The sequence below is a fragment of the Xiphias gladius genome, chromosome 18 (assembly GCF_016859285.1).
Source record: "Xiphias gladius isolate SHS-SW01 ecotype Sanya breed wild chromosome 18, ASM1685928v1, whole genome shotgun sequence".
Classification (NCBI taxonomy): Eukaryota; Metazoa; Chordata; class Actinopteri; order Istiophoriformes; family Xiphiidae; genus Xiphias; species Xiphias gladius.
Window position 1 is genome coordinate 2,734,713 of NC_053417.1, and position 13,460 is coordinate 2,748,172.

General features: G+C 41.9%; 2 protein-coding genes across 3 annotated transcripts in view; both read right to left on the minus strand.

The window, feature by feature from the left end:
• Positions 1-4,285, minus strand: part of ap4b1 (adaptor related protein complex 4 subunit beta 1) — a 28,806-nt gene extending 24,521 nt beyond the window's left edge. For both annotated transcript variants that reach the window (XM_040152354.1, XM_040152353.1), the window contains exons 1-3: positions 4,174-4,285; positions 3,571-3,706; positions 79-303 (exon numbers count right to left, since the gene is read on the minus strand). In XM_040152354.1, coding sequence (XP_040008288.1) covers positions 79-303; positions 3,571-3,683 — 338 coding nt within the window. In that variant the 5' untranslated portion in view covers positions 3,684-3,706; positions 4,174-4,285. The remainder of the gene's footprint in view (positions 1-78; positions 304-3,570; positions 3,707-4,173) is intronic.
• Positions 4,286-7,291: 3,006 nt separating this feature from the next.
• Positions 7,292-13,379, minus strand: sephs3 (selenophosphate synthetase 3). Its single transcript, XM_040151863.1, has 8 exons — positions 12,976-13,379; positions 12,180-12,283; positions 11,129-11,236; positions 10,794-10,948; positions 9,532-9,622; positions 9,314-9,413; positions 8,687-8,899; positions 7,292-8,465 (listed from the first exon to the last, which is right to left on the minus strand). The coding sequence occupies exons 1-8, from the start codon at positions 13,250-13,252 to the stop codon at positions 8,215-8,217; spliced, it is 1,299 nt and encodes a 432-aa protein (XP_040007797.1). The 5' UTR covers positions 13,253-13,379; the 3' UTR covers positions 7,292-8,214.
• Between the last annotated feature and the right edge of the window lie 81 nt (positions 13,380-13,460).

Consider the following 13,460-nt stretch of genomic DNA (forward strand, 5'->3'; position numbering starts at 1 on the left):
GCATAATTATTCCAACAATCACAGGCTGATGTGACGGCTTGTCATGGCTTGCTGAGGTCGATGTGTGTGGCACCTCACCTGAGGTTGGTCATGTTCCTCAGGGCCAGGCTGCGGACCATGGGGTTAGGATCCTGACAGTCTTTCCTCAGTGTGTTGATGACCAGCAGAGACAGCTCTGGGTTTAAAGTGGCGTAGGAACATAGGAAGACATAGACCAGTTTCTTCTGAACTATGTCTACTGTAGCACACGCTTTTACCATTTCACTGAACAGGCCGGATACATCCAAACCCTGTGACATTGCCCTGAAACAGAGAGGGGGAGGTAGAAAAAAAAAGGGCGGGGGCGCATTGAAAGAGAAAGTGGGAAAGAGTAAGGAGAGAGGCAGTGAGTGGAAAATGTTGGGGATAGACGGGAAAAGAAAGATATGATAAGAACTATGAAGAAGCCCCAACAGAGCCTTAGGTTAAACAGTATAGGATGCCAGGAAAAAGAAAATCCAAGACTCCACTATTATCCCTAAAGTAGAGCTTTCGGGGCCTAAAGGTTAATTCTGGTTTGGAACTCAAGATACCTTTAGATACTTGGATTTAAGGTGCTATTTTCTGAAACAGAAGAGGACTGGCCTCCACATAGATTTGAATGGTTCACCTGAAATATAACCAAGGTAGACCAATTAGGAAAACCAACCATTTAGATAAACACAACTAACAGTCTATAGCCATGCTAGTGGTCATGTTAGGCTGCACGTATGCACAGTGGTGTGGGGAGCTAAATGCAACACATTTTAGCCTTGAATTTTAACATGCTAACATTTAGTAATTAGCACTAAACACAAAGTGCAGCTGAGGCTGATGGCTGATTGTCAGTAGTTTTGCGGGTATTTGGTCATAAACTCAAGTATTGGACTAATTAAAATTTTGACCTGCTGGACGTGACAGAGGAAAAGTCAGGAGATCACCAGAGTCTGTAGTGTTCATCCTCCTCTGATCCATGAATGTCTGTACAAAATCAAATCAAATAGCTCTATCAAATAGTTGTTGAGATATTTAAGTCTGGACCAAAGAGGTGGGCTGACCTTGGCTAATAACAAATGAGATTCAGAGCTAAATATAGAAATTTTAGATGAAGATGGGTTGAAATAAATGAAACGTACTACCACTAACTCACGATTTTGAAAAAAATCAACCTTACTTCCTTATAACCACCAACCAGTAATGTTGGAGTCTATGCAGTGACCTGGAAGCACCACACTTGATACAGTTCAGGAGACCTTGAGGAAATATTTTTAACAGAAATTGGGAAAAGTTTAAGTTTCAGTTATCCAAAACAAGATGTCACACAAGCAGCTTAAGTTTTTAAATGTGGAACTACCGTAATATTTTTGCAACTTTAATTTAATATTGTGATTTGTTAGCTAAATGAGTGGGATGACATGGGCATCAAAATACTTGTACAAAAACAGGGTCTTTCAATGGCATATAATGGGTTATGTCTTATAGGCACGACGAGGCATCTCTGTTCATTGTAAAGCTGATGATACCCAGTCATACCTTCCCGTTGCTGCGTGCATGCACACCTCCAACTCGTCAGCGAGGTAATCAAATGCATCTTCTCAATTAAGTGAATAATTATTTAGTCTATGAAATATCTGGAAATTGTGAAAAATGTCTCTCGGAGTTTCTCAGAGTCCAAGGTCCCAGCTGCCATGTTCTGGCTGTGTAAACAGGACTTAAAGGGAACTTGTCACAGGGTACACACACAATGCACACACCCAATGGCCACATTAATAGGTACACCTCTACGATCTATTGCAATTGAATACAACAGCTCTTCCATAAATTTGACCTTATGAAGGTTATACTGTTCAGTTTTTGTTGACACTGTCAGAAATGTGTAAATTCAATAATACAGTACAATATATTTATAACTGAATTCACAGTTAAAGGTGGTGTGCTACTGAACTACATTGTACTGAGAGCTGTTTCAATTTTTTCATCTTTTGTATTCACATACATGAGGGAGCCAGAATAGTAGACTCACCTCTGAATAAAACACAATACCACACCATCACTATGACCTCCAAGCTAAAACATATAATTTTAACACCTCGATCAAAGTGTCAAAAAACTGAACAGTATAGAGTTTCAAAGTGGGAGAAGTTATTTTGAACGCCTTTTTCTGGAAGTAAAAGTCCCATTCATTTTTCCCATAGAAATTGTTCCGATACTCACAGTCGGAGCACTTCTACGGCTTTGATTGGCCATGCAGATACAGTAGCAAGGAAAAATATGTGAACCTTTTGGATTGACCTGGTTTTCTGCATTAACTGGTCATAAAATGTGATCTGATCTTCATCTAAGTCACAAGTATAGACAAAGACAATGTACTTTGTAGCTAATAACACACAAACAAGTATAATCTTTCGTGTCTTCAGTGAACACATCCATTAAACATTCACAGTGCTGGTGCAAAAACTGAGTGAACCCTCGGATTTAATAACTGGTTGAACCTCTTTTGGCAGCAATAACCTCAAACAAGTTCTTCCAGTAGCTGCAGATCAGACCTGCGCAATGTTCAGGAGGAAGTTCGGACCGTTCTGCCTAAGAGAATTACTTCAGCTCAGCCATATTCTTAGGCTGTCTGGTGTGAACGGTTCTCTGAGCTCATTCCATAGCATCTCTGTTGGGTTAAGGTCTGGGCTCTGACTGGGCCACTCCACAAGCTGGATTTTCTTTGTTTGAAGTCATTCTGTAGTAGAATTACTTCAGTGTTTAGGGTCGTTGTCCTGCTGCATCACCCAACTTCTACTAAGCTTCGGCTGGTGGACAGTCACCCTGACATTGTCCTGTAACAGACCTCGATAAACTTGGGAATTCGTTTTCCCTTGATGATGGCGAGCTGTCCAGGCCCAGAGGCAGCAAAGCAGCTCCAAATCATGATGCTCGCTCCCCCATACTTCACTGTTGGGACGAGGTTGTCATTTTGGTATGCAGAGCCCTTTTTACACCATGCATAGTGCTGCATGTTCTTCACAAACATTCATCCTTAGTTTCATTAGTCCACAGCCTATTCCAAGTATCTTTGTGGAGTGTGAAGCCTTTGCATCACCATCAGTTGTGCAGTTTCCTCATCCTGCCATGGTCACCATGCTCCATGCAACCATGCACCATGATTTGTGTATGGTCGACTCATGAACAGAGAAGTTAACAAATTCCAAGGAGTCCTTTAAGCTTCTTTTTTACCTCATTGATCATTCTGCGTTGTACCTTTGGAGTCATCTTAGCTGGGCACCGACTTCTAGGGAGAGTGGCCACAGTACTAACTTATCTCCATTTTACATTTTGTCTATTTGTCTGTCCGTGGACTGAAGAATATCTAAACTCTTTATGATTACTTTGTTACCCTTTCCAGCTTTATGCAAATCAACAGTTCTTGCTGGTAACTCCTCGGAGATCTTTTTTTTCCAGACATGGTTCACATCAGCAGATGCCTCTTGTCAACAGCAAACTCAAAATGTTACGATTAGCAGAGAGACTGCAGAGCAGTCTGTGTGTCTGTCTGGGACCTACCTGATGACTTTGAGGACGGTGTTCCTATAGCGCAGGTGGTCAGAATGGACGTTGGGGTTGGACAGAGCTCTCCTCAGCTCCCTCACGGTGTCCTCACTGCCCAGATAAGGCATGGTGGCCACAGACAGCCCGCACACTAACACAGCAGAAGACACATAATGCTGGCTTTCACATTGAAGTACTGTATACAGACGATGTTAAACATTAGCTTGTTTACAAAAAGCGTCTATAGGGCCTCCTAACGTTTGACTGAAACGAGGACAACACACACTTAACAGGATTAGTACACAATTGTAACAGTGCAGAGGAGATTGGACCAAGCTTTTACAGTATTTACAGACCAAAAGAGTAAGTCAGGTTTTATTATAATTATCACAGGCCTGAAGAGAGTAAGTCAGGCTTTTATCGGTATTACTACAAACCAGAGGAGATTAAGTCAGGTTTTATCATAATTATTACCAGAGCAGAAGAGAATAAATCTGGGTCAAATCTGAAAACCTTTATTCACTGACACACATAAGTGTCAACCTTATAAATCTAAAATATTACTTGCTACATTTCACCATTCTTAACACATCGATTTGGTACTTTTACAGACATTACCGTTTAACACTTCAAACAGGTGATCTCATTCGCAACACCGCTTGGATGACTGGATTGTTTACACCGTGCCCACTTCCGCATTTCTTCTTCTGCGTCAAGCGTCTGTATTTCATCGTATGCTGCTGTCAGGTGGTTGGAGTAGGAATAACACAACAGGCGTTTTCCTCGACTTGTCTACTCAAGCTGTGTCCTTTGCTACTTGAAACATCGCATACGTCAATCAGTGATCTCGTTGGGATTTTGTTGCACCAGTGATGGAAAACGGATTCAGATCTTTAACTTATTTAAAAGTAGAAGACTTAAAGTTGCAAAACTAAATGTATTCATTATGCAAACCAGTCCTTCCAGAGTGTTACATTACTAATAATACATTTTATTATTGAAAATTATTTCTTAATGTGGTAATTTGTCAATGTATAGCCAATTTTCGGTACTTTACTCACTATTAGTTAGTTTAATAGTGGGCACTGCGTCATATACATCCTATTTCATAAGCTCTTTATATGTTTTGCATGTAAAATATTAATCTAAAATGCGACTGGTTACTAAAGCTGTCGAATAAATGTAGTGGAGTAAAAAGTACAATATTATCTCTTCTGAAATGTAGTGGAGTATAAGCAGCATAAAATGAAAATACTTAAATAAAGTAGAAATACCTCAAAACTTTACTTGAATACAATACTTGGGAAAATGTAAACATTCAACCGCTGACAGTGCTCAGCTCAGGTGGGAATTTAGTAATATACAGTACTTCTTCAGATACAATTCTAAGGCACTTGTACTGGAGCATTTTCAGTTTGTTTTCCTTTTTTGTATTGCATTATATTTCAGCCGGTAATATCTTACTGGCTGTGGCTCAGGAGGTAGAGTGGGTCGTCCACTAACCGGAAGGTCGGGGATTAGATCCCTCCTCCTCCTTCAGTTCGCATGTTGAAGCGTCGTTGGGCAAGATACTGAGCCCCAAATTGCTCCCAATGTATCATTTGTGTCTGTGTGTGTGTAGAAAGTGCTGTTTGTGAACAAAAAAGCGCTGTGTGAATGGATGATTGTGGCAGTAGTGTAGTACTCTCTGTGCACTGTATCACCTGTCACCTTCAAGTGCGCATTATATACACAGTAGAGTACACATGGTAGATTCATTTAATTTTGCCTAGAAATCCAGAAACCCCCCAATAGTCGTTTCCTGAAATACATCCTGTTTGCACAGTGTCAAATTAGTCTGTGGTCATTAGATTAAACTCAGATTTGATTAAGAATGCACTATGTATATCAGCTGAAGTGATAAAAATTTTAAAACTGCCGTATGAGACCTTTTCAGATTTGAGCTGTTATTATGATTAATTACATTCCATTAAGTACATTCCCAAATTTTGCACTTAGTTAAATTATCACAATTCTGACACACGGCTTGTGGGCTTGGCCCAGTTTTTGTCTGGTTATTAATCAGACCTTGCCCAACACTATATAAAGTAGCTAAAATGAGTGCGCCTTGATGACCTAAAACATTCAAATTCCGTTTATGTAAATGTTTGTGCATCATTAATAATAATCCAAAGAATAGAACATAAAATTATAGAGCACTGGAGGGAGCCATTGTGCTGCATAATTAGTACCTTTACTTGTGATACTTGAGTACATATTGCTGGTAATACGCCTTTATTTTTGTTGTACTTGATAAGGTTTTTACTGCAGAACATTTAGTTTTACGGGAGTACATCTGCATTGTCGTATTGCTGCTTTTCACTAAAGTAAAAGATGCACGTGCTCTTTCTACTACTGGGGGCTGGGTTAATGTGACTTTATCTGGAGGCGTCTGGATCACTCCAAGGCCAGGGTTATGAGGTGAACTGAAAAATGCACTGATCTAAAATAACGTGCTGTTCTGTCTGGGAGGTCTGGGACTTTGAATAGACCAGTGTACAGTAATTTGCATCATCCTCCCTCCAGGTCAGCTGGTGGATCTTACTACATTGATTTACAGTAGATGAGTTGAAGGACTTGTGAGACAATTTTTTTTAAAGAGACAGAGGTTGAGATGCCCTGGCCTTTAGTCAACCTCCCATAATGCAACTTGATAGTCTCTTTCGTGAAACCCTCCCTGCCTGGTGAATGCCTAAGTCTTAAACTCCGACCCCCACAGTTTGCAGGTGCAGACTTTCTATTAAAAAGTTGTAGTCTCAGATTCCTAGCTGAGATAATCCTGTTGACACCATCAGGGTTATATTTTAGAATCTGATGACAGTTGTGCGTCTATGTTGCCAGGCTGCTGTCAGTCAGATCTGTTCCAACCACACCCGCACAGTCTTAATGAAACTGATTAGCTTTTGAGTTTTAAACTCAACAACACATACCTAGGATTTTTTTTCTATAACTTTGATTATTCTTTGTCTAATCGCAAATGTTTAATTGTGAAAAACATGAGGTTTAGGTGCTTTCTAAGAGCCACAGAGGAAATTATACAACTGTTTTCACAGGCTGAATACATGGGTGCCAAACTGATTTTAAAGAGTAAAACTGCTGGAGTGCCCCTTGAACAGAATGCTGGTCCTGGAACTGCCAAGGATTGGGGAGCTGGTCAGGGTGCTCAGTGTTATCAAAACACCACAATGTTGGGATACACTGTTAATTCAGCTGTCAGGATTCGTATTTTTAAACACTATTCTAAGGAAACTTGCTCTGCGAAGCTATTAGCAAGCTGCAAAATTTTTTATTTAGACTCTGTTTAAACTCCATGTAGCGTTATGGAAACTATTTTCCTACAGACCCTTTTCATGGCAAACATACTTACATATTATAGAGGGAAAAACACAAGTGTAATCAGTAACACCGGTACCCCATTCAGTTACTGTAAGACATTCCAGCTCCAGGGCTGTGATATGCATGTTTCCTCACTGGACACTTGCATAGAAACGTTAATGTTATTTCTTACACGTGTGCTTTTCCTGCTTTGACAACTCACAATGTGTGCTGTAAAAAAAGCTTTGCCTTGGTGACAATGCAAGTGGTCAGATAACACGTTTTCTATATTTTGAAATCTAACTCTTAAAAAAAACACCAACATACTGTAAATTGAAGTTTCTTCACACTATACTCACATAACACCCAAACAGTATTTCATTTGGATTTGATGATGATTTTATTGATTGTGAAAAGGAAACCTACAAACACAGCTTTAGACCCCCAACAGTCTAAGTCCGACCCCGATCCAAAGGCAAACATCCACTCCACCTGCCCCTGTTGGCTGGGGTTTAAAAGGCAGAGCTTCATAAAAAGGAAGGGTGGGAGGGACTTGGTGCTGGACAGCCAATCAGCTGACAGACGGACATTCTGAGCACTGCCCAGCTGGTCCAAAGGAAGCTGCTCAAGCCTTCCTCTGGGCTGTGTGGGCAGAGCCAGGTGCCAGGGCCGGTGAACCATCTCTTTACCAAACGATACATTCACCAACATGAGACATTAACATCATCCACTTCAAAAAAAAAAAAAAAAAAAAAAAAATCATGAAAGTCATGAAAACTCCCTGCTCCACTTCCCCACAGCAAAGCATCCCAGTCAAATGATAAAATACTCAAACACAGACAGATTTACACTCAATTTTCATTTTTCGCTGAATTGGCAAGCTTGATGTGGAATGTTTTCTCTCAAGACCTTTTTTTTGCATTTAGATAAATTATACAAAGTCAATAAAGTATATGGACTAAGAGGGAAGGGAAAAAGGAAAGGCGAGGAGTGCAGATGTAAATAAAAAGGGTGGTTGGGGTAATACTTCATATTAACCCCGAATTTACATTTCATTCCAAAATGCTGAAAAGTATGCCTTTTTAAGCAGCTCCTTCGCAAGATGGATAAATAATAGTGTATGCTGTCCATTCCTTCTCCCACTGCAAAAGATGACAGCGATTTTGGTCTGTGTGTTCTCAACATTTTGACTTAAAAGGAGGATGAGATGGACAGCAACATCAGCACGCACTTGCACGCACGCGCACACACACGCGCACACACACGCGCACACACACAGGACCAGTGCCAGAGGAATGGCGGTGTCTATGACAAATTGGGGCTGGGAGCAGGACTGGTAGAGCTGATTTCCTGATTTGCTGCTTGGCTTCCTCGTGGCGGAACCTCGATTATGCGGGGCTTGTCAATGATGCGAGCACGGCGGTCGCCTTTCTCTACGATTCCGATTATCCACGCTCCGCCCGCTGCCCCCTGACCTCCAGCTCCAGAGCTCTGGCTCTTCATCTCTGAGCAAAACTTGGCCGCCTGTTCTCTGGGTAGACACACCAGCAGCCCGCCTGGAGGGAAGGAGAGGAAGAGGGATTTTGGGTCACTATTTAGATTTCAGAGGGAGTATCACTTTTAATCCTAAAATGATGACATAGGACTCAACCACTCCTATCACACATCACATCACCTTTTTTTGGAGGAAACCCTGAATGCTTACATGGTGTGCTCATTCAAAGATATGCAGACAAGACAACATTCATCGTGTGTTAATCTCAGTGCTCAGCGCTACCTGAAGTCTCCGCTGATGTGCCCTGAACCAGGTTGAACAGGTTTCCACATGCTTTACTGATGGCAGTCATCTTGGCTATGATTGGTAAATTGTGGATAACAAAGGCCACCTCGTTTCGTTGCTGTGCTGCCAGGTTGTTGGCGTGCCCTAACAACCCGAAACCTGTCACGTCTGTTGCAGCGTGGGCCTGGAATTTGTGCATTAGGCCTGCCGCTGGAGAAAGAAACACGAATATGAGCCAGGATGGATTAACTTTACAACTACAAAAAATCACAGAAAATCTTCAAGTGGACCACGGTGTTCCCCACAGAATTAAAATTCTACTTGTAGCGGTAGCTGAATGGGGATGGGGTGCTAGTCTATGCTTGTAAAATATCCACCGTGTCTGCGTATTCTTAAATTATACCAGAGGAGTCTCTGTTTTTTTTTTTCTTCAGAGCATGTGCGAGTGTCAGCAGACCGTTCTCACCATAGCACAATGAACAGGTACAGGAGGGGTGGAGCGAGGGGAGATTGTCCACTGGTTAACTGATCGTGGATGGTATCGTTCTCTCGGACAGACAAGTAAATACAAATAGAAACTGCTACAATGTGTACCCGCTAGTGATGACTGCAGAAGTAGTGTACCTGTGCGGTTTAGCGTTGCCATGGAGAACATGGCTTCTTGATAGGCCTCTTTCACTTCCTCTTTGGTGACAACTAGCTTGATCTTGTTCCACCTTTCAGGCTGGTGAGACAGATATAAAAACAGGGACAGGTAAGTGCATATAACAGGGGAGGAAAATGTCAGCATATAGCGATAACACTCTAGATAATGTTCATGCGAGCAGAGTTAAGTGGCTGACCTGATCGAGCCATTGGTGAGCGTTCACAGCCACCCGCGTCCCCAGAGGTTTCGTCAGAACCAAGACGTCGCCTGGTACAGCACCATCCGGCCTGGGAAAAAAAAACCAAACACACTTCTCATTACTGTCTGGTGAAAACCATATATCTCCATATTTGGTGATTTGCAATTGTTCATGTAAACAAAAAGGTTAAAAATTTTCTCTTATACAATGGAGCAAATTACACATGCAATTAAGCTCCAAAAGCCAATTTTACTGCAATAAGATATTTTTGCACTTTGCCTTTATTAGATAGTGATAGTAGAGAGACACTCAGGAAATGCAGCGAGAGAGAGGTATGACATGCAACATGACATATTCAGATTGCTTTTCTTTATATCCAACCAACAGTCCAAAACCCAAAGATATTTGGTTTACTATCATATATGACAGAGAAAAGCAGCAAATCCTCACATTTGAGAAACTGGAACAAGATAGTGTTTACATTGTTTTGGTAGGGGGACTAAAATGATTCATCAGTTATTAAAATGGTTGATAGTTGATTCATGTTCCATTGACTGACAAATCAATTTATCATTATTGTTTCGGCTCCGTAGTATTTTGTTGTTGTTTACATGGATAGCTGAACAAATGAACACAGCATGATAACATGTCCACTTATTTCAAGTGCAGCTACAATCCAGTTTGAAAAAAACAAAAAACAGAAAAAGAGTTAGCGGTTTGTCCACTAAGACTAGCCACAGTAGACTTTCTTCACAACACACATTTTGACTTGTTACAGCACAGAAGCTCAAGTGGAACTAATAACACTAACGATGGCTCACTGCAATTATTTGCCATTTTACGCCATGGAATGCACTCGCTATAAATGTTATTACTCGTACCTGTGCATTTTCTGCTACGTGACGTCAAAATGTCTGCTGTGTAAAGGGTCTATATATCAGAGGGACATACAGCTGCAACACAAGCTGAGTTTTGTGTTGAGGATGTAAATACTTCTACACATCCCGTGTTGGCTGAAATTAACAAGGTCAAGTACATTCTGTTAGGAGCTGATGAAAGGCATTCTGGGAAATATAAGAACTCTCTAACTGAAGTTGAACTTTATGCGGTGGGTACCCAAAAAATGTGAATTTAATTAAATACCATGAGTAATCAAAGATTTAGACTGTACAAGGGTGTCTAAGGAGGGTAGTCCTTTCAATGAATATTATTTAATGCACAATGAGAAAGTGCCACAGCAACAGTTTTAACTGACTCACATGATGAACTCATTAGGCTGGCAGACGACTGATGCTACTCCTCCTACGATGATCCAGGGGTTGATCACAGTCTGGCCACCTGTAACGGAAGTCCCCCCCTCCTCTGCTGCATCTCGAAACCCTTGAATAATTAGTGGCATCACCCGCTCACGGTCCTGTGTTATACAAGCACAGACAGTACAGACAGTACTGAATCACCACATGAGACCTTAGTTCACCTCAGAGGAATCAACGCACACTCATGTAAAATTAGTAGAGGATACACAAAAGCGGCCTTGATAAATAAAAGCAAAGCCGACATCTTGGCATCCACCCATGAACACATATAACGCCACCTTGTCGTTCATCTTCTGGCTGACACTCAGCAGCATCAGCATGTTGTCACACTCTGTGATACCCATGGCGTAGAGATCACTGAGGACATTGGCACACGCTATCCTGCCCTGAGAGACAGACAGCACAGAGCAAAACAGACAGCAGGAGAGAGCAAAAACAGGTCAAGACAGGCAAATAACATTAAGAGTTTTGGAAATGTTGTTGTATCTTAAAAACGATTATTTCTAACGTAGGAGGTTCAGGTTGGGACCCAATTTTACTGTATCGGCTCCTGAATAACATTCAGTTTCATAATGGCTGTCTCTCCCCATGAACTATTACCTTTGTAATTTTCTTTAAATTCAACAAAGAACATCAGGCAAACATAAAAAAGGAGGCATACGTCCATAGTATGTGTATCATCCATTCATCCAATTATTTCAATCAGTCTGGAAAGGAGAAAAACTGATCAGATGTTTGGTTTTTGTTGGATTTAAAAAGGAAAATGACCACGTTTTCCTGTTTTTCTCTTGAGGTGGAAAATCTAATAAACTACACAACCAAACACAAAACACAAGTCTAATTTTTGTTTTGTGGATTTCTGACTTTCAACACTGTGTGCATGTGCAGCCATTAACATATTGTCAAGTGCACGCAGCTTGCGGAAGCATGAATACTCAAAAGAGAAATATTAAGGCAATTTTAAGCTGAATACTAAGGTACCTTAATGGCAGTGATGACAGATGGACTGTAGCCTGTTTTATGAATGTAAGAGTGACCAAGCACTATGTAAATAAAGACTAACATAAATAGTGTCTCGCTTATGCAGCATCACGATCACTTACACATCCGCACTAGAAGTGATTATTTAAGTTACACATGCCAAAGTGTAACCATGTGCGGCCGTCTTCTGTTGTGTTTTTGTATTTTTTCCCCCCCACAGTAAGCAGACGAGCATGTCACCACAAACCCACAAATATTCCCAGGTTGGGACAGCCCTAAGTCCCGGATAGTTCCCCAGCGAACGGTGGCGGGGTGCCAACACCGAGGGAACACCTGCGAGTAACTCACCATCATGTAGGGATCCTCCACCAGAGGGTAGAAGAAGTCCGTGGTCTGGACCAGTGAGAGTCCTCCATGTCTGAGGGGAATCACACAGCAGTCCATTCCTACACCTGGAGACACCCCACAGTGAGGAGGGAAAGACGTATGTGCAATGTTTGGCCATACGACACAATAGCTTTGCAGTAAATGTTCACTTATTTTAAGTGTCCATTTTTCGTTGTAAGTGAGTACCCTACTTCAGTAGTCTGTGTGTTTACTTGCGTTGTTTAATAACAGTAATAGTTATTACAGGACTGTTATATGGGGTCGCATTATTGTATGGTCACGCAGTGTTAGCACATCCAATACTTTCCACATAGTGGAGATTGCTACACCTCTAAAGAAATAAAACTGTGCAGTGCCTCCGCTCAATGTTGCGAAACGACCTTACTTGAGGAAATGTTTAATCGCGAGCATGAACTTTGCACCCAAACCATCGGCATTATTTCTGCTGAATCATACCTACACTTCGGTAATTCGACAATTCACGGAACTTGTGTGCTCATCTTGAGCTAGCTATTATACATTCTATGCCTTTGCGATGTAGTTTAGTGATAACTTACGATTGTACATGGTTTATGTGTTAACAAATTCGATAGCTGGGGGCTATCAAATACTAATAGTGCTTACTCTCCCATAGCCGTCCATCTGCTATGAGGCTAGCGTTCCGCTAGCTAACTAACGTTAACCACCTGGGTTTCTGACAGGATGTACGGGGCATGAAGGCTAGCCCGGCTAACTCTGCTAACAACTCGTTTCTTACCGAGCCGGGGGCCGGGCAACTGTTGGCCGAACTCCGATGCTTGGTCTCTGGCCTTCCCTGTCCCGTCGGCCCCGTCCGGCTCCAGTCCCGCCAGGAGTTTGAGCAGAGCCTCCTGCGGGACCTTGCAGCCTCATCCCTTCAGCTCCGAAAAGGCTGTGAGACGAAAGCCGCGCTCCAGGCCGTGTTCCTCGGGTTTGAAAGGCTTGTATCCGGGGGGGAAACAACTCTCGGTCCGCACAGCCTCTGACGAGGGAGGCGGGGAAGTTGAGCCTGACATGCCTGCCTAAAAGACCACTTCAAACGCACAACGCCAGTCGCGTACACCAGTAAATAAAGAGGCAAGGCTGAATGGAGCGTGTGTCCGGTAAGCGCTGCGTAATAGGCTGCTGTCAAGCTGACCAAAAATACAACCAACGCGACTTCCGGTCGTTAATTTCACCGTATAATTTCATAGTGTACGAGATTCAAAGATCATTAATTACACC